The sequence below is a fragment of the Lepisosteus platostomus genome, chromosome 6, assembly GCF_059453375.1.
Source record: "Lepisosteus platostomus isolate fLepPlt1 chromosome 6, fLepPlt1.hap1, whole genome shotgun sequence".
NCBI lineage: Eukaryota > Metazoa > Chordata > Actinopteri > Semionotiformes > Lepisosteidae > Lepisosteus > Lepisosteus platostomus.
The window spans coordinates 7,717,471-7,742,404 of NC_142616.1; the positions used below are offsets into that span (position 1 = coordinate 7,717,471).

At 38.4% G+C, this 24,934-nt stretch overlaps 1 protein-coding gene and 1 pseudogene across 2 annotated transcripts; one reads left to right on the forward strand and one right to left on the reverse strand.

Annotated features, from left to right (window-relative positions):
- The first annotated feature begins 3,361 nt into the window (after nucleotides 1-3,361).
- LOC148659986 (natural killer cell receptor 2B4-like) lies at nucleotides 3,362-16,836 on the forward strand. Of its 2 annotated transcripts, none has more exons than XM_088634006.1 (6): nucleotides 3,362-3,515; nucleotides 9,577-9,897; nucleotides 11,228-11,488; nucleotides 11,960-12,091; nucleotides 13,962-14,005; nucleotides 14,443-16,836. In XM_088634006.1, the coding sequence occupies exons 1-6, from the start codon at nucleotides 3,446-3,448 to the stop codon at nucleotides 14,575-14,577; spliced, it is 963 nt and encodes a 320-aa protein (XP_088490132.1). In that variant the 5' UTR covers nucleotides 3,362-3,445; the 3' UTR covers nucleotides 14,578-16,836. The 2 variants fall into 2 exon arrangements, with proteins under 2 accessions (XP_088490132.1, XP_088490133.1); XM_088634007.1 differs by having other exon boundaries at nucleotides 11,960-12,054; nucleotides 14,443-14,582.
- LOC148659987 (RWD domain-containing protein 2A pseudogene) lies at nucleotides 10,037-10,837 on the reverse strand (annotated as a pseudogene).
- Nucleotides 16,837-24,934: the final 8,098 nt, after the last annotated feature.

The window sequence follows — 24,934 nt, forward strand, 5'->3', positions numbered from 1 at the left end:
AAGTGTTTTATAGTTACGAGACAATGCAAGGCAGATTTTTTTACAGGCAGCAGATTGTACCACAGGATGCAGAAGAATGAAAAGGGAAGAATTAATCAGTTTTTCAGGGGTGACTGCTAGACCGTAGACTTTCACACCTGCTCGGTAAAGTCCGAGCGGGAGAGTTCTGAGAAGACGCAGGAGGTCTGGCCATCCTGGTGCTGCCTGGAAGCTGATTTTGTTCTCTTGAGGATAATCGGGCAACAGAGAAAAGAGAGGGAGAAACCACATGCTGAGGCAGGAGGGAGAAGTGCAAGGAAGGAATGAGCAAGACAAGCGAGACAGGCCTACAGCTGAGCACGAGTGAGGAAGTCTCTGAAGATTGCACAGCAGAGAAATTGCAAGAGGTAATAGAAGCCTGAAAACATCTTAGGCAAGCGGTGAGGTTTCTCACATGATGCAGAGCAGACAGCGATACCAGGAATGCCTAAACAGAGCTCAATCCACAATGCGGTGAGAGACACGAGCTTCAGCTAGCAGATGACACACTCCAGAAGCATGTACAAATCTCTGCCCTTTGCAGAAAACAAAAGCTGGGCCTTGTGATTAGCCGACGAAAAAAAGCTGTTTGTTTGGTTCTCGAAGAGTTAAACAGGTTTCGTGAAACACCGCGAATTAAGAATTACTTTTGACAAAGGTGTCCAGGCCTTGCAGTCCCTTTCCTCCAGTAATTCTAGACACAAATAAAAAGTAATAAATATTGTATGGTACAGTGGCAGAGTGGATGGCTCTGTTGCCTCACAGCGCTGGGGTCCTGGGTTCAATGCATGGTGTGTGTATGTTCTCCCTGTGTTGTTGTGTGTTTCCTACCAGAGTTTACTGGCATATTAATTGGCTTCTATCAAATTTGGTCCCGGTGTGTGTGTCTGTGCATCTGCTTTACAGTAGACTGGTGTCCCGTCCTGGGTGTGTCCTGCCATGTGCCCATGGCTTGCTGGGACAGGCTCGAGCTCCTCCGCGACCCTGAGTTGGGAGACGTGGTTAGAAAATGGATGAATTTACTGTACGTGCATTTCTCACATTGTGGGCTGTTGAGAATGCTGAAAGCCAAAAAGAAGGAACTCAGTTCTTTCAATTAAGTGGTGTAATTAAGAAGAAGTAGGTTAGGCGCGTTAAACGCTCCACAAATATTGCAAGTACTCACATTGCACTAAACTACAGGCACAACTTTAGCCCATCCATTTATTATCAGAATGCTGCTCATTTCTGGTTAATGTGGTCAAGGCAGCGTTATTGCTTATTCATGAAAAAAACAGCTGATATGAGAGTGATTTAGAATACCTGCAGGTCTGGGACTCCCTGAGACTAGCATTAACCCTGGACCGTGCTGTCCTATACACAGCAACTTCCAATGCAAAACTTCATTTTGTCTGGTTGAACAAAATGAAAATTTCTATATGACCTATACCTTCTTCCAGACAAGAAGAATAACCAGAAAGAATAGGTCGTGATGTTGTCGTTGTAAAATGGCTGGACTCACATAACATTGTAGCGCAAGAATTTATTATCAAAGTTTATATGTTGATTATTCATACCTAAAAGCACTATAACATTATTTTTTGAGTGGGACATCACGCTAATCATCTTTCTCGATCTGAAATCATATTAGTGCAGAGTATAACAGAAGCGCGAGAGGAAGCTTATCTCTAATCTTGCACATTTCCACTCGCCTACGTATGTATGTCGTCTCGCACCCAGGACTTCTCTTCCCACCCCTGGCTTCCCATCTACACCTTTGCAGCAGCTTCCTAGCTCAATCCTCACAAAGGTTAGGGTGGTCTGGACAGCCTGATCCTCAGATCTAGACTACTGTGCATTCAGCTAGGAGAGTCATGCCAAATACCCTCAACATATATCATATTCCCCCATCACATTCATTAGGTTCTACCCCACCTACTGAATAATAATTGAGCATGTTGTACAGTTAGTAGCAAAATGAATGATGCAGATGACAAAACGGAGCCCCTCAAACAGAAGAAACAGAAAAATTGCTTCTACCTAGAATGTGTGGGTGTTGAGATGATTAATGCAATAGCTTGTCTGGAAACTCTTAGTCTCTTTTGCAAGTGTGTGACATTTTACCATTTTTTTAATTTTTGTATGCAAATCCTCTGGGTAATTTTCTGTTAACTACACTGCTTGTGGTATAGAAACCCTTGTAAGGCAGAAAGCTATAGTAAAGGGTCAGGGGACTTTCACTGACTTTATTTGGCCTCAGGGGTAATTGAGGATTCTTCAGATCAGCCTGGAGCCGCAAGATGATCATTGCTGGTCACCTTCCAGTATATGTAGTCCACTCCACAACCCCTTTTTCCTCCAGCTCTTTGATTATTCCAATATTACTGCCATGTGTTGGATTCCTAATGTAGACAGGCTCATAAATATCCACAGTTATTAAATTGGAGCCTTTTATCAAGATGGACTCTTCTGTCAGCCAGTATAGACGTTGTGCCACACCAACACAAATATTGGATTATTTTAGGGGTGACCTGTAAGGCGCATGTCTATGGTTCTTGACTGAACACACAGCCTGTTGAGTACAAGTAAAGACCCACTTACCGGGGAATCTTCACAGCTGCTTTTCGCCCACCAACAGTCAACACACAGATACCTGGTAAACAACAGCAATGAATGTTTTTTATTTCAAAATGACCACATTCCAATTAAAAAAGGTTCATCACTGAAGATGACTATGATTTTTCTAATGTGTGAGAGTCACGAAAGGCAGAAGTGGCTGAATTAATAATCCAACGAGTACAACAGCTGCAGGATACCTAACATACGTAGCACATTTACATATTAACATAGCGGTTCTTCTTCCTAAGGATTTTACCTGCAAGGCGGGGGTAACAATTTTACCTGCTTGTGCATCGTCCAGCTGGACAGCGATATTTTTCTGACAAAGGACTGGTAGTGTCCCAAAACATACACAAAATTATTTAGCGCTTTAGACACAATCAGGAGTTATACTGTATAGTATTACAGAACTGACAAATCACCCTATCACCTTATTCACTTTTATTTTCTTTTATGTCTGCTATTAATTTCATATTACTGGATATAGACTCTTCTTTAGGTGTGTTAATAGTAATATAATAATATTAAGCACTCAGCCATAGAAGGCTTAACATTATGCTGTCTCAATTTTTAGCATAGAATTAACCTTGATCCCATTACAGATACAGTATAGTATAGTTTCTGTATAGTTTGTTTTCTATTCATTTTAAATGAATTCATTAAGTCTGCTCGGTTCCAAATGTTCATCGGACCGTTTTAGAACAGTATTAAACAATATTAGTAGGCTGAGGCAGCTAGCTAACTTCCTTGATCTGTTGTGTGGTTTCAGACACAGAGGTCTGAATTCTAGAAAGGAAGTACTGTAGCTGTCTTCTACTGCAGTGACAAGATGGAGATACCTGCATGTGTCTGCTTACGTTTCTTTTCATTTCTTTGGCTGTTGGTGGGTATGTTGGAAGGTACGGTACATCTCTTATTCCCTTACAATTTAAATAAATAATTTTTATTATTTGGAGTTTAGCACATATAGCTCTGTATTTTTGCAAGCAGATGCAGCTTGTATAAATAAAAAAGGAACCAGGGAACAAGAACCGTAAAGGCAGTGAAACTTTTAATATTTTGGGATTTCTGACAGGAATGTCTTATTATTTCTCGTGTTTTTTGTTTCATTATTACCACATGCTTACTTAAACCTGTATTGACAAATGTTCATCGAAGTTGGTGAAAAGTATGGGCAGCCAATAAGCAACAATTGCATTGGCCAGAAAAATTATACTGTATATACCCGCTTGCACTCTATAAATACTGTAATTTGAAAAATGATCGCTACATGGCCCCAAACTACCTGTACAATAAAAAAAGGCTTTTACGGATGTTTTAAGATTTTGACAATCAGCTTTTGAGAAGAAGAAGCTTTTAAGAAGCAAGATTACCTAAAAAATTCAAAAATATGTTCACTACTTTAAGACATTACTTCAATTTACATAAAGGAATACAGTATTTATGTCACTGAAAAATATGAGAGATTATATATATACCTTTGACCAGTATTCAATATCTTAAGTAGACACCTGTTGAGTACACATTTAAATTTGATTTGAGCAAAATGCTTGATTATGAGACATACAGACATCTGACAAGTTTTTCATTCATGAACTAATATGTGCTAAATAAAGCGCAACTAAACATATCAAAGTATATTTTATCAGCATGTTAGCGTGGCAATGTCACAAATCTTCTTTTCTCTGTTCACGTTAGATGCATACACTTACATTTTAAAATAATCCAGTAATTAATGGGGTTGAAAGGGCGTTGCAGTTATAACGCATTGTCAATTTTCCAAATGTGTGAGTCCATTAACTCAACTCAACTATTTTAAAATAGTTTTATGGTTGTTTTCTTATCATTTGGTGTAAAGTTCCATTTTGACCAGGTCCTGGAAAATACTGGCTGCTCATTTTTGTATTTGATAGGAAGTTTGATAGTGGAGTTCTCAGATATTAAAGCCATCAATTTTATAGAAGTAAAAAAAAAACAAATAAATATAACAGGTAATTTAGTAGTGAAATTCTGAACGCTTAAATTCTATACCAGTGGAATATAAAAGATGGATATAAAAGTATATTAGTCATATGTGTGTTCAGAGAAAAGGGATATTTTGCCATTAACTTCATCTGGTTAAGGGAATGACAGTGTCTGCTGAAGATCACAACTCTCCTCACTTAGGAGTAATAATTATAATTGCTTACACTTATATAGTGCTTTTCTGGACACTCCACTCAAAGTGCTTTACAGGTAATGGGGATCCCCTCCACAACAACCAGTGTGCAGCATCCACCTGGATGATGCACCAGAACGCTCCCCACACACCAGCTGTCAGTGGGGAGGACAGCAGAATAATGAAGCCAATTTGTACATAGGGATTATTAAGAGGCCATGATTGTTAAGGGCCAATGGGAAATTTGACCAGGACGCCAGGGTTACACCCATACTTATTTCGAGAAATGCCCTGGGATTTTTAATGACCACAGAGAGTCAGGACCTCAGTTTTACGAAGGACAGCGCCTGTTTACAGTATAGTGTCCCAGTCACTATACTGGGGCATTAGGACCCACATGGACCGCAAGGTGAGCGCCTCCTGCTGGTCCCACTAACACCTCTTCCAGCAGCAACCTTAGTTTTTCCCAGGAGGTCTCCCATCCAGGTACTGACCAGGCTCCCACCTGCTGAGCTCCAGTGGGTTGCTAGTTGTGAGTTGCAGAGTGATATGGCTAATAATGAGCCAGGGAGATAGCTACAACCATGGAGTATTTATATGCAGGGGACAGGAAGTGTAACATTAGAATTTCACCCTCTCTCAGAATTCTTTTGAATAAATACCATAAATCCCCAAAAGAATTCTGACAATTACAGGAGATAAAATGTGCTATGTTATCAAAAAATGTTAAGGAGCCTGCAGCGGTTCTTAATAATTTGTGGGTAGTATAGACATTATGTCACCTAAATATTACCTGGAATAAGAGTTTATCCTTAACCTCATCCTTATAGACTCCATTGGCAACACAGTTAACAGACACTTGTGAAAGGCATGGTATTAAAGTCATATCAATGCGATTGAAGTAACTACTGTAACAAGCGACTAGAAATGTTGTTCTAATTAAAACAATTACTTTTGTGTTGTTGCTTATTGTTTTTTTAAGCTGTCAAGTTGAACTACTAATGTAACACTTCTAACATCATTTAAAATGAATATGCTCAAATACATTAAACACCGCCAGTAACACTTCTGCAGTCAACAGTTACTCATGAGGTCAGATGTTTACCACAAACATAGTTTCCAGTTATCAAGATGAAGGTTAGTGCAAAGCATTGTGCTGTAATTTTGAAGTTGTACTTTGTGAGGTTTTCTGTGCTGGAGCTAACAGTAGTGCCTACTTCCCAGATGCAGATCAGAAACACTTTGCGACGGAATAGATTTGGCACAAAAATGTTTCTTGCAATCACTTAAAAACGAGAAGCTCAGCAAAGCACCGGGAATCAGGACATTTTATTTTTCAGACTAGGAAGAAGGGCATGAATTAAAGCTCAAGAACACAGCTGAGACCTGGAAGTTGTGTACCTGAGAGGTCCTGAGTGGTTCAGGAGGGATAAAAATAACAAGTCAATAACACACAGCTGCACCTAATCACGATCATTACAAATTCAGCTTTATATGTAAAACACGGACACCTCCCTTCACATTCATCTCAAGCAACTTTCCTTTGCCACTTCTACACTGTGAAGCTACCCTTTGGCTAACTTCTTCTGAATGGGGTTCAAACTACCCTGCACTGGCATCCTGTGGTTTTATACTTAACAGTCTGAGCAGAGTAATAATAATAATAATAATAATAATAATAATAATAATAAACTTTATTTTATATAGCGCCTTTAAAGGTGGCTTCTCAAAGCGCTTTACAGGATGACAATAACAATAAATAAGAAGACTACAACAATAAATAAGAAAATTTCACAAGACAGGACACAATTATAATTACAACAATACAACAATAACAATAGAGGAGACCGTGGAAGATGGTATTAAGAAGAGCAGAGGGGTGAAGAATGGAACCAGTTAAGTAAAGGCTTTTCTGAAAAGGAGGGTTTTGAGTCTGGATTTGAAGCAGTTTAGCGAAGGTGACTCTCTAATATCCTTGGGCAAGGAGTTCCAGAGCTTGGGGGCATAGCAGGAGAAGGCCCTGTCGCCCATACAATGTAGACGGGCTTGGGGGACAGTAAGGAGGGCAGAATTTGAAGAGCGGAGGTTGCGAGGTGGGGAGTAGGGCGATAAAAGTTCAGACAGGTATTGAGGTGCCAAGCCATGTAAAGCCTTGTAGGTGAGCATGAGGATTTTAAAGTCTACGCGGAATTTGACCGGAAGCCAGTGCAAGGACTCCAGGATAGGAGTAATGTGAACACTTGCACTAGATCTGGTCAGGATTCTGGCTGCTGAATTTTGGACATACTGCAGCTTGTTCAGAGTAGATTTAGATACCCCAGGGAGCAGAGCATTGCAGTAGTCAATTCGAGAGAATACAAATATGTTGATCAGCTTTTCAGCCACAGTTAATGATAGCATAGGGCGTAGTCTTGCGATATTTCTAAGGTGAAAAAAAGATGTTTTGACAGTATGCTGTACATGTGGGTCGAATGTTAAGCCAGAATCGAATATAACCCCAAGGTTTTTCAATTTTGATTGGAGCTCAAGTACAGAGCCATCTACAGACAGGGTTACAGGACTTGCTTTACGAAGTTGATGGGGGGTACCAATAAGCATGACTTCAGTCTTGTCACAGTTAAGATGAAGGAAGTTTTGAGTCATCCAAATTTTTATGTCAGAGATGCAATTAGATAGAATAGAGACAGCCACATCAGTGTCGGGTTTGGTATGGATGTATATTTGAGTATCGTCAGCGTAAAAATGAAAGCTTAGGCCATGTGATCTTAAAAGCTGACCAAGTGGGAACATGTAAATGCTGAAGAGCAAGGGGCCCAGTATTGAGCCCTGAGGGACACCAGACTTGACAAGACCAATTTCAGACCTGTACCCATTGAGAGAGACAAAGTGACAGCGATCAGTGAGGTAAGACTTAAACCATTTGAGGGCAGTGTCAGAGACTCCAAACACAGTCTCGAGACGAGAAAGCAAGATGTTATGGTCAACAGTGTCAAAGGCAGCACTGAGATCAAGAAGGATGAGTATGGAAAGAGAACCAGAATCAGAAGCTATTAGGAGATCGTTGGTGACTTTGACTAGGGCGGTTTCTGTGCTGTAAAGTTGACGGAAGCCAGATTGGAGGGGTTCGAAAAGGTTGTTTGTCATGAGGTGGTTATGTAACTGAAGTGTGACAGCACGTTCTAGAATTTTAGAGAGAAAAGGTAAGTTGGAGATGGGGCGAAAGTTGTTAAGATTGTCGAGAGCCATGTTAGGCTTCTTTGGCACTGGGGTAATAGCAGCAGTTTTGAGGACCGTTGGTACAATGCCGGTGCTCAAGGATTCATGTATTATATTGAGGACAATGGGACAGAGAGAAGAGAAACAGGACTGGAATAAAGTGGTGGGAATGGGATCTAAAATAGATGTGGTGGGTTTCATGACCCAGAGTACATGACCCCAGAGTACATTTAAAGAATAAGGGATGAACAGTAGAGTGTTTGGGATTTGAAGCCACGTCCTTTCACTCAATCCCAAGTCTTGAGCCAGTTCTTTTACCAATCCTTGCATTATAATGGTGTACCTTTGTACTCTGAAATCCACTTTACAAACATGATTGCAAAGATTTTCCTTTTAAATCACTAAGACCTGCTCATGTCAATAGGTTTTAAAAAAAAAGATTGTTTTTTTAAGATTTTTTATATAAGAATTGAGCTATTCATAGTTTTTATTGATCAAATGTTTTGAATGTATTAATTTCTAAAACACTTTACTTGGTCTTGTAAAGGCTATTTTATGTGTTGTATAAATTACTGCAGTAAAAATAGCAATACTGATTCTTCTCCTGTATTAAAATTCAAAATATCTTAAACCCCACAATCTATTCTATGTGTACACCTGTTCCAGCATTTGAGAAACAGTTACTCTTACCTAGTGCTGTGCTGTGGGTTAGCATGCTTTAATGATTTACAAATACCACTGAAATATCAATTAAGCAATTTCAACAATATGTATCACAAACAAAGCAGTATGTATCTTTTAGAAAAATATCATTGGTCACATGAAGACATGAAAGACTTGTAAGGACTGCTGATATTTTTAAAAACAGTGTGTGTTTAATCTGTAATGTTCATACTGTATATGCATTGTTCATTTCTGTATATGTATGAGTCTTAATATAACAATTAGGATACAGTATTTGCATTGGAGATGTAATATTCCATATTCCTTTTATGTGTTCTAGCTGTACAAGTAACTACAGTACAAATAGCAATATTGGTGCTTGTCTTATGCTGCTATTTCATATTTCTTCAACTATGCCAAATGAATAACGTGAAGTGTGTGTTTTGGGACCCATGTCTTGTATCATGTGCCTGTGTGTGTTAAATATTCAAAAACACAACTGACAAATCAATCAATCAGTCAATCAATCAATCAGTTATGGATTTTTAAAAATATGCATCACACAGGAAAGAGACACCTTTAAAAATGTTCTTGACCACATGAAGACATGAAGGACATTTATAGTATACTTTAAGGACTGCTGCCATTTTTAACATAGATTGTGTGCTCATCCTGTAATGTTCATGTATACTGTACATTGTTACTCTTGATCTATATATATACACTATATACAGACGGTTAAGTTAGAATTGTTAATTTATTAGAATTGTGTTTTATTTCATTTCCAGATATTGAATCTGAACAACCATAAGACTGTGTACAATATGTAAAATTAATCTGCTCCTCTCTTTATATGTACTGTATATACTATGCATAGAAGTTTAAGACTGGGGATATTCCATGGTGTCTCTTTCCATTTCCAGGTACTGAATCTGAACAAGTAATCGACCGCTATGGTTCAAAAGGAAAGTCTTTCCTTCTGGATGTGGGAGGAGTGAAGCCGGCAGAATTCCGACAATTTTACTGGAAGTTGAATAATACCCAAACTATAGTGGAATACACATCAAAGAATAATGAATTCGAAATTTTCCCTCGATATAAGGAGAAAGTTATGTTTTATGAGAAAAATTTCTCTCTTAAAATTCTTAAACTGGAGGAGTCAAATAGAGGAATTTACACAGCGATAACACAGGACATACATGGAAAAGATAAGAACATTGTGATTTACAGATTAATCCCCCAAGGTACTGTATGTGTTTTAAAATTTTAAGTGCTACTACTAAGCAGTTTCTGTGTGCATATGTTTTTGTTTTTACTTATAAGTGGACAATATGAAGTCTAGACTGAAAAAATGTATACAAATATTACAAGTCAGTTTTTCCATCAATCCTCGAATAGTATCTGAAATATATGTTTACTTTTATGTTCCTGAAGATACTCCAAGAACTGCCCTCAATCCATGTGGTAATCATTTTGCAATCCACTAAAACCTTGTGCTTCAAATGTCAGATCTTCAAAAGCTGGGAACAAAGGGCATTCATCAATATTGTTAATTTCTGATATTGTTTCTACATGTTTGCAGGAAATGTGCTTCTAATGGGGGTACCTAATGTCATGCCAGAACTATTCACAATCATCATTTCCTCAATCAACACTGATAACTTTCCAATTAAGCAAAATCCTTTCAAGTGCAGCTTTTTTGCATAGTTGAGAATTTTCTTTCTCAGGTCCTGATGATTGTATGTGGCGACTGTAAATCCACATTCTATGAAATACAGAGTTGACTTGGTGAGGTGATTTACAGGTTTTTTTTTAAGTAAGGCGAGCTGTGGTTTTGTACCTACAGTAGTAAACAGCCAGGGTAATGCAAAGCTCTCCTCGGTCTAATGCACTGATACTGTATATGAACACAGATTTATCATTTAACAGCTTCTGCTGCTGTCTGTCCAGAGAAGAACATCTCATAAATACTACTGGTGCAACGTGGGGCTGGAATGAGGCAAGGATACAGTAATGTAGATTTACTGTAATCTGGGTGATATCAGTTTTTACTTTGATACTGAATTCGAAATGAAGAGGCAAAGACTCTTGTACACCCTCCAGATATCTCTTCACATGAAGCAAGGCAGAAGTGTCTTCATGTCTGTTGCTTTCAGTGACACAGCTCTGACTACATTTCAGCATTGGAGAGGGTGGACTACAGCTCTGTTTTCCTCTAACTTGGGTTAAGATTTTTCATTATAATAATATAATCTGATAGGATCTGGAGTTTATATCAGGTACTGGTAGGGAATTGTACGCCTTTACAAATGTCTGTGAGCCTGTGTTAGTGTGAGACACCATTGCAAGCAGCTGTTCTGTTAAATGGATACTAATACAGTCTGAGTCTTGCAGTGTGTGAGACTGCATGTGACTCAAGTGGAACTGTTGGAAGACTCTGTTCGCACACCTTGTTCCATCTGTGCTGATACAAGGATAATAGTATTGATCAGCAAATGGTCTCCACTCAGTGAAAACAATACTATCAAGACTATCCGAATGAACTAATATATTTGATCAATTGTTGCATTGTAGATTCTGTGATTAAACCAGAGTTAAAGGTGAAGTCAGCTTCAGTCAGTGAAGAGCGCTGCAACATCTCTGCTACTTGCACTGTCGGTCAAGACAATTCTGTTTCCTACCGCTGCCAGCAGACACAATGCACTGAAGTTGGAAGAGACTACACAGAGTCGGATGACCTGGAGATCGTTGTCACTGTAAAGAACAGCAGTATTGTGTGCAATGCCAGCAACCGAGTCAGCAATGATTCTCATTCGTTGGCTTTAAAAGATGTCTGTAAGTATGGCAAAAACCATCATTCACTTTGAGCCTATGAATGTAGTTTTGCAAAGAAGATCATCTTATTTAATACTTAAATAAGGAGGGTTACAGAAAGCATTTCAATAAATTAACAGTTTATTTGTCCCTCATCTTTACACAATGATTAAATGATTTAAGAGCAATCCAAGTGAATATTTATCATTGGTATCAATGTTTATCTTCTACTCAGCAAAAAAAAAAATCTGGAGTAGTTTTGTTTTCATTTTTGTCCCACTAATCTTTTAATCCCGATGGAAAGTCATGACAATAGGATTTGAGTAAAGGGCTTTACTGTAGCTGATTGATTGCAAAAATAAGGTGCATTTTAACCTTTGCACACCTACTGTTTAAACAGCCAAGTGCTCTTTCAGTGCTATTGTACTGTACCTGTAAGGCATACGTGTACTTGTTTCCTTTATTGATGGGAAAATACATCTGTCATTTCAGGTAGAAACAGCGAGCCCCACAACGCAGCAGGGATCATTGGTGTGACAGCTGGGACCATCTTGACCATCTTAATCATCTCCATTCTGAGCATCTATGTATGTGTTAAAAAAAATCGTAGAGCTACTAATCAAGGTACTCTCTATTCTGCCAAGCTACTGGACCTGTAATTTAAATGATGAATGTACAAAATGTGTAACACTTAATTTTCGCCCGATACTGTTCATGGGTGGAATGTCTCCCTTGTGTGACATTAAACTGAAAACACAGAGCTCATGTTTAACAAGCTAAGAGAATACCATAAACTTTAATAATCTTCTGTGTTCCCCTCCCCCAGGATAATTCTGGGACAAACGTGTTCAACACAATTTCACGAAGACTGTATTTTTTGAACCTGGAATATTTTTCTGACAAACGTGTTAACAATCTAAGGTTCAATTAGATGGCATCTCAAGACGAAATCTCTTCCTCTTAAATTTCTGTGTGGTATTAACAACGTCTAAGTGTTCCTCTGCAGCCAGCAAACTGACACCACTCTCCAGGATACATGTCTATTTACATAAATATTTCTGTAAATAAACATGGAATTCAAGGTTGCATGGACCTTGCAACAATGGAATTTAAGACACAGATTGGTCCAATTAGTTCTTACAAACAGACAGATTACACCACAGGGTGTGCATACTGTAAATCCATATGTATACTGTACATACATACAGTATGTTCTCCTTATGTATGAAGTCTTGATATCTAAATACTTACTGTAACACATTTCATTGTTCCAATGTCCATGTTCCTAATTTGTTATCCCTCCATTTTCTTCTATCAGTCCTAGAGTCCATCAGGCTGCTGAAAATCACGAGGCTTGGTCATTCATTACAGCTTTCCTGATGTCTATCTGTACCACAAACCCATTAACTTTCACTGTTGATCTTCAAGCACGGTCATTTCACGCAGTCTCTTAGGAATTTAAAACACATAACCTATTTTTCCCTTGGACATTTCAACATCATTCTTAATGTAATATGATAAAAGAGGCATGGGTTTTCAAAAGTCTTGCAGCTTTGTCAAATCGTCAAAATATTATTTGCTCTATATACATGTAGTAGGATATAGGAAGAGTAAATCTCCTTAGAAAGAAGTGAAACAAGCCTGTCATATGATTTTGTTTTTCACTTTGATTCAGGGTTTAACACCCCAGCATGAACAAAGGGTACAATTGCACAGTTTGTCCACATCTCAGTTTGGAGACCAGATTAACGTGTCCTGTCATTCCTACAGTGCAGAGCAGTATTCTGATTGGGTAATTGGTCAGAACCTTCTACTGAGAAGACTGTCACCTGCTGGTGTACCACAGCAACATCACAGAGCAAAAACATCTTGATTTCACCCAAAGAAGGCTAAACAGCAGAATCGTTGTGTTTGTTTTCTTCTCTTTGCGGCATGAAATATATCTTTACTTGATTTAACCCTTACAACTAGTATTACATAATACATACACTCACTATCACCGCTGAATGAAGACCTACTCACAGACCTTAAATGTCTTTGGCTATGTTCTTGCAATTTGCTTTATATGTACTATACTATACTGTATATATATTGCCATGGCTGAGTTTCAGTTCATGAGTATTTTATAGTATTTGCATTACAAAAAATATGAATAGTTTTGTAACCAATAATTTGCGTTGCACCCGTACCAAACGGAATAGTACTCTGCAATATTATCTCATCTCATTTCCTATTTTAATTTGTTTCATCTTGTCGGTTTCCATAAACATCTGAGATACTAGACGCAATGAATGAACTGAAACGTTTTCAAGGTTTTATATATACAGTATATATATAAAACATACGCATCAGATGTGTATGTTTATAATATACATGCCTGATTCCTTGATATTTTACTGCGCGTCTGCACTTTGAGAAAGACTTTGTGATTGTTTCTTTGCAGTTTTGGTTTTCCTTTGTTTCTAAACTTTCTTATTTTTCCTGCACTGCACAGATGGAAATCTAGAGCCCCTCAACACAACATATGCTTCAGTACAGGTATTCGTCTCACTCCTCTTCTTATATCTGATAGTAGCAGCAGGAATGATACATAATTTGTGAGAGAAACCTACGTTTTCCAAACTAAAAATGACCGTAATGAAAATATCTCACTAAACAACCCTCTCACACAACATTGAAAAATGATGACGTCTCAAAACTGTTGCGTTTAGTATTCTTGATCATTTTGTTGAAAAATCAAATGTATAAAATATATTATTGCTTTATTATTTTGTAAATGTAATGACTTTATTTGAATGCCATTATTACATTTTATCATAATATATCACAACGAAATTTTATGCATTGCATGGCATATATACTGTATGATATATCATGTCAAAATAGCATTATCATTAGAAATGATTTAAATTTTCCAATGTAGAGAACCTTGCGTGTGATTATAATTCTGGATCTTTGTTTTCCTTTCTGAGAAGGAGACCTCTGCTCCCCCTCCTGTCGAGACTCTGTATGCAGCTGTGGGACCAAGAGAATGTCAAAGTAAGCCAGTGAAACATCCTGAGGAGACGACCATATATTGTACTGTACAGGGGGCTCACATTAACTCTTAGTGTTCAGCTGAGGACTGGGTGATCTGTGAAAAACTGAATCTTGATACTCAGGCTTGGGGAACATACAGACCTTTCACCTGATCCAGTTTCACTTTGACCTTCTTTTGGAAATCCTGTGAATGTCCTGAGGATTGAACATCATGGTTCAAGATTTGGTTCCTCGCCTGAGAAGACCAGCAAGCCAGATCTGGAACCAGCATTCGAAAACAGTCGCTGAAATGAGAAAGGTCTGCGTTGTTGTTCTGAGGGCACGAGGATGTTTCAGCCACGTGACGTTTTAAGTGGATTCTCATATCGTGATCATCACTGGAGGAACACGTTACTTTCAATGGTGGAGACCAGTGATTGACTCTGAGTTCTAAACATTACCTGGAGGTTCACAGAATGATCTACTGCCTCGTAGAATCCATGGTACTACATCCAAAAAGACAAAATAGACAAAAACACCTAGTTGGCTGACATTCTAAATTCGAGTAAATTTCCTGCACTCAGACGACACTTTACAATGTCTCCTTGTGTGTCTGCAATACGACACTAGAGGCACAGTTAGACTATATTGGAATGTGGAGCAATTCTCATTGGTTTGCTCCTGTTAGGTGTGAACAAACTGAAAGTGTATTTTAGAGCATAATGTCTGAGTAGAGGCCAGCAGAGGAATTTGAAGTGCCCTAAGAATATGCAGTCCTTTCTATTACGATTTTCTAGCTGTGGTGTATTTTCCCAACCCAGATATTATAGGTTTCTTTAGTGGAATTTCATTCCAAACACCATTATTAACCATTCCCTAAAATAAGACAAAAACCCATTTATTTACTGTTAATTGGAATACAGTTTGAAATGGGCAACATCCCATGAAGTTCATCCCATGTGGAACACCTGTTGTCAAGGGCACAGTCTCCAACCCAAGTCTGTAGGAGTCTTAATCAAGGAGGTGTTCCATTTCACTACTGAAGCACAGATTTCTAAAGCTTTAAGACAATTTCACCGTGACCAATTAAGTGAATTGATATAGAAAACAACTTGCAGTTCATTTAAGCCCCCAGATATAGGGAGATCTATAAAACGAAGACAACTGGGGGTTGGAAATTCCCCGATCTGAGAGGGATCTTTAAGATGAATTGGACTGGGGCTCTCAAAGACCTGGGTTAGTGAGCCGTACTCTAGGGTATGAATGTAGTCTATGTATTCCCACCCTATGATGTCCACATTGCTACCACTAATACAGTCACTCCCTGGCCTATCTGACTAGGGTATTAAACCTCAAACCCAACTGGCAAATATTTGTCTAGATTGCAATCATTTTGTTTGGTTATTTTATTTCTTTCTTAGAATGACTTTATATGTTAATGTGAGGCTGGATTGAATTCAGCATTAAGGTGCCTTTTGTGCTATCAGCACTCACCATTCTGTACTGGTGTGTTTGCGAGCCCCAGCTGTTATATGCTGCAGTTTTCAGCGTTCCAGCTGCCTTGCCTAGGAGGACAGGCCAGTGTCGCTCAGACCAAACAAGTGTAACCTGATACTACAAAAAAGTGGAAAAGTATACAGACCTGTTAACCTCTCTTTGAGTACTGTAAATGTTGCGAATGAATCGACTGCCTTGACTTCAATCCCCTTACAATGAAAATTAATTTGTATTTTGTACAGTACCTGTGCTGACCTCTATTCATGAGTTAGCTTTGCACAGCTTCTACAGTTAACATGTTTTAAAATGTTGAGGGAAAGAATATTTATGTGTTGTTTAGTTTCAACAGAAAATGAGTTTCTAGCTGAGCCAATTGTAACTAGATCATATGTATTAAAGACCGACTGTACACAGACTCTGAGGGGTGTATGGGAGGGGGGATGGAATTCATTGCAAAAAGCCAAATATTCCAAAATAATTAATATTTGGCAAAAAAATATGGCACATTTTTAAAGATTTGTATATCTAGTTTATAAAACATTGTGGGATGGAAAATAATAGGCTTATGCTGCTAAAAAGTAATAAAGCAAAGCTGCCTGCTCACCAAGACCATATAAGGATATGTTCTTCATTTTCTGTTTGTTTGAGTACTGAGCTGTGAACTTGCTTTTGTATTTATTGATGTATTTTTAGGTATTGTGAAAAACAAATCAAAACAATTTATTCATAGGACCTCATGCACATTGATCACATGATCTGGTTGTTTCTTGCTCTCAAAGCACCAGTACAAATGCGAACAACAGGTTATTGTTTTCCTTTCACAGTTTTCTTAATAAAGAGACCTTTTCCAAAGATTCATGTTGCCCTCTGTCCATTATGAACAGATCCCATCTGTGATTCTGATGTTCAACGTTTAAAGCAGACGTAGAGCAGGAAGATATACAGTACACAGAAGTTAAGGTAATATTGACTACTACTAAATATCCAGTGGCTTCAATAATGCTGGATTGTTCAATGAAGCCCTCTGTCAGTCTTCAGTGGTACTTAAGCTATCTGCTATAGCCAGTCTATAAAAATAAAGTAAAAAATATAAAGTCACGTTACAAAAATAATAAAACTCCTTTCCAAATCCTAGGACTGTTAGGAATTAGTAGTGAGGACCCTATGCAGAAAACCCGGGCAAACTCCAAAAGGCGTAGTCGATAGAACAATCCGAGGTCCGAAAGCCGTAGGTAAACTAGCCGGTGCAAAAGTACAAAAACCAGAGGCAGAGCTGTAAACCGTGAGGGAGCCGAGAGTCAAAAGAAGAACTAGAGCAAAAGTACCAAAACCGAAACCAGGAGACGTAGTCGGAGAACAAACCAGGGTCAGGAAGCCAAAAACCCAGTAGTAAATATCATTGAGACTGGGAGCAGCTCTAGCCAGGAAATCCCATATACTAAGCACACGGAAAAGTGTGAGGCAGCATTAAATAGGCTGGGGAAAAGGGCTAACTGGAACTGTGCTGGAATGTGAGGTGGAATGGTGATTCCTCTGGGGGCGTAGCATAACAAGGATGGTATACAAGTTGGCAATCATTTATTTCTGTAACTCAGCACAAGTGGAACAGTTTAACCTGTATCAGGGTGAGGCTTTTCAACTAATTGTGAATGAGCTGCACTGAGCAAATGTTTGCCTGATGCACATTGTTAAGGTTTGATTTTGTCAGAGGAATTTACTGTATGCTTGAATAAAGTTTGACTGTAATAGAGTCTATTTACTAAAAATGTCAATAAATGTGCACTATCCTTTATCAATTTGGAGGGGCATTTTTCTTGGTTTTAATATCAGTTGGTGTAAATGCAGATTTTTTGAATTCATTACTGGAAAGAAAAGACAAGTGCGCTAGACTGAAGCGATACAGACTTCTGATAAGCAGTGTGCTGGGTTACCAAGCCTGTGCATTGAGACACAATTAGATTTTTTTTTCAGCTCTGAAACAGGCTTCAGAATAGATTTCTTTTAAAAAGTGAAGTAATCCTTTTTCCTATTCCAGTTTTTTTTTAACAAATCTCAACTAAACATTTTTTTTCCACATACAGCAGTGTGTGGTTTTGGCAGATCAAAAAAAAAGATTTTTTTGGCCTGGTTCATTATTTGGCCTTTTTTTTCAAACTTATATTGAAAGTGCAGTTTGGATGCTGGACACTTTTACAGGAACAGACACCTCGCTCAGCTGGACTCAAAGCCGTCTGAAGGTGAAAAGAAAAAATGGAGTCGTTCCTTTTCACCTGCCTGCTCTTTCTCTGGCCGGTAGCAGGTAAAGGGGCCTTTTTGACTCTGTATTTAACAGTCATTGTCATTATTCAAACTTTTGTATCTCTAATTCTTCGATGCCAAGTAAACGCAAAACATTTGTCAAGGTCTTATAGATTTAATTTCAATCAGTTTTCCATTCTTTTGTACATTTTCTTTATAACAGTAGGATTTCATTACCCACATATTACATTCTAGTTTAGTATACTATTCTAGTATACCTATGTCAGCAGCTCTATCACCCTGCAACTCACAACTGGCAACCCACTGAAACTAAGCAGGTGTGAGCCTGGTCAGTACCTGGATGGAAGACTCCTGGGAAAGCTCATGTTGCTGCTGGAAGAGGTGTTAGTGGGGCCAGCAGGGGGCGCTCACCCTGTGGTTCATGTGGGTCCTAATGCCCCAGTGTAGTGACAGGGACACTATACTGTAAACAGGTGCCGTCCTTCAGATGTGACGTACAACCGAGGTCCTGACTCTCTGTGGTCATTAAAAATCCCAGGGCGTTTCTTGAAAAGAGTAGGGGTGTAACCCCGGCGTCCTGGCCAAATTTCCCATTTGCCCTTACCAATCATGGCCTCCTAATAATCCCCATCTATGAATTGGCTACATCACTCTGCTCTCCTCCCCACTGATAGCTGATGTGTTGTGAGTGTTCTGGTGCACTATGGCTGCCGTCGCATCATCCAGGTGGGGCTGCACACTGGTGGGGGTGGAGGGGATCCCCATTACCTGTAAAGCGAATTTCAGTCTCTCGATGTGCAAAACTGATAGAGACATACCCCAAGCGACCAGCAGCTGTAATCGCAGCAAAAGGTGGCTCTACAAAGTATTAACGCAAGGGGGCCGAATAATTTTGCACGCCCCACTTTTCATTTTTTTATTAGTTAAAAAAGTTTCAAAAATCCAATAGATTTCGTTCCACTTCACAATTGTGTCCCACTTGTTGGTGATTCTTCACATAAAATAAAAAATTTATATCTTTATGTTTGAAGCCTGAAATGTGGCAAAAGGTTGAAAAGTTCAAGGGGGCCGAATACTTTCGCAAGGCACTGTAAGTGTAAGCAATTATTATATCTAAATCCTAAGATAAAAAAATAGGTGCTTTATAAATTACTCAAATGATTGTCCTCCTGACTGTCTGAGTCACTTTCCTTATGTTCTTATTTCCTTTTTGTCTAATTCCATTTGGCTTTTGCTGTACTTTATAGGGGCAGAATATGTTTTCTATATGTAAGTAAATGGACCTTGTGACAGAACAAGCTGAGGCTCAGAAAAAGCCTCTTACTTCACTGGAGTAAACTGGACACAGCAGCCTTGATTACTAATTAAAAGGAATTAAAAGGAAATCCCCCAGGCAGGAAAGGGATCAGCTGATAGTACCTGTGCTTCAGTGGACATCCCTCAAGGTAGCCGCAGTCAGTATAACAGCAAGCAGGTGCAGAGTGGCAGGTAGCTGTGTCTAAACTGCAGCCGGTCGGGGAGGGACTGGTGAGTGGATTCCTGAACTGTAGGGAGTTTAGATGGCAGAGGAGTGTTTATTCTATTAAATTGGTTTAATACAGAGATTTGCCCTTCAATTTGGGGTGGAAAAGGTGCCTTACATGACTGCTCACATCGTCAAACCATAGGATATCTAGAAGAACATACTCAATCTTTGTTGAAAAACAAAGTTTTACTGTTCCCTTAACATTAAAGGGAAAAACAAAAGTAACACCTCTGAGAATGTTAACACTAAACTGAAAACCACACTGAAAAGTCTAAAAGACTAAAAATAATGTGAAAGTGTCTGCCTTATTGTGAGAAAGTTTGTTGCCTAGATGTCTTCAATTGAGCAACTTCGCTCATGTTGCAATTTCTTTTTCTAGAGAAAGAAACAAATGACCAAATTATCTTTTTCAGGCATGAAAAGTGCATTCAGTAATGCTTTATCTAGTCACTCAATTACAGTTTTGTAATATATGAATATACATATATGTGTACGGTAGTATAAATCTCATGGACTTCTGTCACATGCTCCCCAGAGAGTTATGGTTGCTCGTCCTGCAGCTTGCTTTCTGCTCTTTCTGGAATATGTAGATTTGATTACAGATTTGTTTTATGTTGAATTATGGGTATATATGAATATTAATTATGGTATGATCCAATCACATTGCTACAGGAGTCAAAACTATATCCACTTTGGAAATCAAAATTAGCAGTCAAGTACAGCTTCGTTGCCTGTATCAGGGCAGGTAAACATCATACAGCAACTTTTAACATACAGAATTATGTGTCTCAGAACACAACAATCCTAGACATCCTAGACATCTAGGAGCAATATTTACACTACTTTGTGTTATGTGATACCTTACATTTTCTTTGGCAATGTGTTAATGGCACATTGGAGGGAACAGTACATCTTTTTATCCCTTTACAAATAAAATGACATTTCTAATGTTTCAGCTTTTGTATTGAAATTGCTGTATTTGTGCAAGCAGAAAGAATGCAGCATGTTTGAATAAAAATGAACCAGAAAATAATAATAGTTCAGGTAATTAAAATGAAAAAAAAAACAAACATTCATAAATGTCTTTTTATTTCTTTGTGTTTTTTTTCACACACATGTCTTTTCTAAGACATGTTCACAACTTTAAAAATAACCTTAATTTATACAAATTAAGTGATGATATAAGCTGACGAATATAAAGAGGAAACATACTTAATACTCTGGTGTTAACTTATTTGGTTGAGGAAATAGTGCTGGTTGGAAATTAGTGCTGTCACACACACCCTCCACCCCATCACTTACAGTATGAGGAATTAACCAGGGAGACAGCTGAAAGGGTGAAGTTGGAGTGATGTGAATGGTGGCTAAAACAGAAGTGCAGCCAAGGAGTATTTATATACAGGGGAGCAGAAGTGCAACATTAGAATTTGACCTCCTCCCTAACTTCTGTAAATGGAAAAAATACAGACATTTACAGTACATAAAATGTGCAAAGTTACAATTACAAAAAAAACACCAAGTTTGCAAGCATCTCACGCTACTGCTTAATCATTAGTATAGACATCTATGATAATAATTTCTTACTCTTATATAGCGCTTCTCAAAGTTCTTTACAGGTAGTGGGTACTCCCTTCCACCACTACCAATGTGCAGCCCCAACTTCGATGATGTGATAGCAACCATAGTGCACACACTACGCTCACCACACACCAGCTATCAGTGGGGAGTACAGAACAGAGAACAGAGTGATGAAGACAGTTCATAGATGGAGATTATTAGGAGTCCAATGGGAAATTTGAGCAGGACACTGGGGTGACACCCCTACTCTTTTCGAGAAGCATCCTCAAATTTTTGATGACCACAGAGAGTGGGGACCTCAGTTTTAAGTCTCATCCAAACACTGTGCCTTTTTACGGATAGTGTTTCCATCAGTATACTGGAGAATTACAGTAGGTCCAACACAGACTGCAGGGTGAGCACCCCCTACTGGCCCCACTATCACTTCTTTCTGTAGTAACCTTACTGTAGCTTTCCGGGGAGTCTCCTATCCAGATACTGGCCAAGCTCACACTTGATTAGTTTCATTATGTTGCCAGTAATGAGTTGTAGGGCTGCTGGCTATATATGTCACCTACAGTAAATACTACCTGGAATACGGTTTAGCCCTTAACTTCACCTAAAGACATTGGTCACTCTGTTAACAGACACTTGTAAATGTCATGAAAGTAATATTAAAACAACTACTGTAACCCATTAAGTGAATTTCAAAGCTACGAGAAGTGTTGAGGTCACATCTTCCTTTTAAAAGTCTATTTCATTTTTAAATTATGGTCTGGGGTTTAAATATTTGAGAGAGAAAAGCAAATATTTTTAGCTTTTTAAAGTAATGTTTAAAACAGAATAGAAAAAGACGATGTATTAAAGCTATAAGAGTTATATTTTTTGGAAACAGATACGTTATTTGAAAACAAACTCTGCAACATAGTGCATATCTACAGCCAGATATCTCCCAGTGCACTCTGAAAACCATTTGTAAAACATTATTTAAAACATCTCTTTTTCTTTCTCATTAAAAGACTTGGTGACATCTATTAGTTTAAAAAGAATGATCTTTCATGATTCATGATATAACAATACAGAAATTCATAGTTTTTTCATCATTACAGTATTCACATTGTAGACTAAATTTTCCTAAATATACTAGAATACCCTGGTCTTTTAGGGGCTATTTTATGTGGTCTAGTTATTGATAATAGCAATATCAGTGCCTCTCCTATGCTTAAAGTTCTAAATTTCTTAAACTATGCCTAATTAATGATCTTTAGTATGTGTATATCTTTTCCAACATGAGAAACAGTTACCCATATATTGTGTCACGTGTTCAAATGCTTTATTTATTCAAAAACACTGCTGAAAATTCAGTTATGAATTTTCTAAACTTTGTATTACTGTGTTCAATCTGTAATGTTGATGTACGCTTTGTCCTCTCTGTATATACAGTCCCTATACTATCTATAGAAGTTAAAGGCTGAAATTATTCATGGTGTCTCTTTCCATTTCCAGGTACTGAATCTATAATCGACCGCTATGGTTTAAAAGGAAAGTCTTACTTCCTGGCTGTGGAAGGGGTGAAGGCAGCAGGAATGAGAAGGTTTTGCTGGAAGTTTAACATTACCCAAACTATACTAGAGTATACATTAACGAATAAATATCTGAACATTTTTTCCGCAATATGAGAATAAAGTGTTGTTTTCTGAGACAAACTTCTCTCTACAAATTCTTAAACTGGAGGTGTCAAATAATTGACTTTACACAGCGATAACACAGGGCAAAGATGGAAGAGAGAAGAAAATTGTGATTTACAGATGAATCCCACAAGGTACATGTTTTAACCTTAGCAGGGCTACAGTTATGTGGTTTCAGTGTGCATATGTTTTTGCATGTGCTTACAAGTGGACAATATGAAGTCTAGAATGAAAATAGGCCATTTTTTGTGAGTCAAATAATACATGGAATCAGAAATTCCTTAATTCCTTCACTGTGTCTGTTGCTTTCAGTGACACAGCTCTGACTACATTTCAGCGCGGGGTGTCACGTGACAGTGGACCACAACTCTGTCTTCCACTAACTTGGGTTAACCTTTTTTTTAACGTCATATAGTCACATTATCCCCATAGGTTCTGTATTTCGTAGTACATTCTAATCCCAATAGGGAATCATATGACTTTACAAATCTCTGCGAGCCTGTATAAGTGTGAGTCACCACTGCAAGCAGCTGTCCTGTTAAATGGATACTAATACAATAGGAACCTGAGTCTTGCAATGTGTGAGACTGCATGTGACTCAAGCAGAAGTCATGGAAGACAGCGTTTGAACTCCTTGTTCCACCTGGGTTGGTAATGGGGTTATAGTATTGATCAGCAGGTGGTCACCACACAGTGAAAACACTCAAAGCAAACCAATGTACTCATAGTATCATATCAATCAATCATATGTCAATCAATCAATATGAAGTCTAGAATCAAAATAGACCATTGAGACAAATATGACATGCAACCAGAAATTCTTCCTTCATCGTGTCTGTTGCTTTTAGTGACACAGCTCTGACTACATTTCAGCATGGGGTATCACTTCAGGATTGACTACAACTCTTCCACTAACTTGGGTTAACATTTCTCACAAGATGGGATTCTGTAATAGGATCTGGATTTTACATCCCAATCCCAAAAGGGAATCATATGACTTTGCAGGGGGCCATGAGCTTGTGTTAGTGTGAGACACCATTGTAAGCAGCTGTTCTTTTAAATGGATACTAATACAGTAGGAGTCTGAGTCTTGCAGAGAGTGAGACTATCAGACTCAAGTGGGTGTGATGTAAAACAGCGTTCACAGTCCTTATTCTACCTGTGCTGGTACTGGGGTCATGGCATTGATCAGCAAGTGGTCAGGTCACCCAGCAATGAAAGCATTCAAAGCAAACCAATGTACTCATAGTATCTTATTAATCAACCACTTGTTGCATTGTAGATTCTGTGATTAAACCAGAAGTAAAGGTGAAGTCAGCTTCAGCCAGTGAAGAGCGCTGCAACATCTCTGCTACATGCACTGTCTGTCAAGACAATTCTGTGTCCTACAACTGCCAGCAGACGCTATGCACTGACGTTAGAAGAGACTACATAGAGTCGGATAACCTGGAGATCGTTGTCACTGTAGAGAACAGCAGTATTGTGTGCAAGGCGAGCAACAAAGTCAGCAAAGAGTCTCATTCGTTGGCTTTAAAAGATGTCTGTAAGTATGGCAAAAATAAGATAATTCACTTTGAGTCTGATCAGATAGATACTTTATTGATCCTGTGAGGGAAATTGCAGTGCAACAGCAGATTGCAACTGTAAACATCAGCTTACGGTATGATCTATTTAAATGTGAAAGGTTACAAAAAACATCAAAATCACTTACCATGAATAAATGATGAAACCCAAGATGAAAGTGAACTTTTATCTTGGGTTTCAAAGTCTGTTTTTTACTCAGCAAAAATGCTTCTGTTGTTTTGTTTTCATATTTTCCCCCACTTACCTGTATTTCTAAGAGATGCAATGAAAAAGTATGAAAACTTCAGTTCCATCACAAAAAATGGAGGATAAGAAAATAATAAAATAAAGCCCCAGGGC

Coding starts and splice junctions, on each gene's coding strand:
- LOC148659986 (XM_088634006.1), top strand. CDS start 3,446: ATGGAGATACCTGCATGTGTCTGCTTACGTTTCTTTTCATTTCTTTGG. Junction 9,898..11,227: donor TTACAGATTAATCCCCCAAG/GTACTGTATGTG, acceptor GTTGCATTGTAG/ATTCTGTGATTAAACCAGAG. Junction 14,006..14,442: donor CAACATATGCTTCAGTACAG/GTATTCGTCTCA, acceptor CTTTCTGAGAAG/GAGACCTCTGCTCCCCCTCC.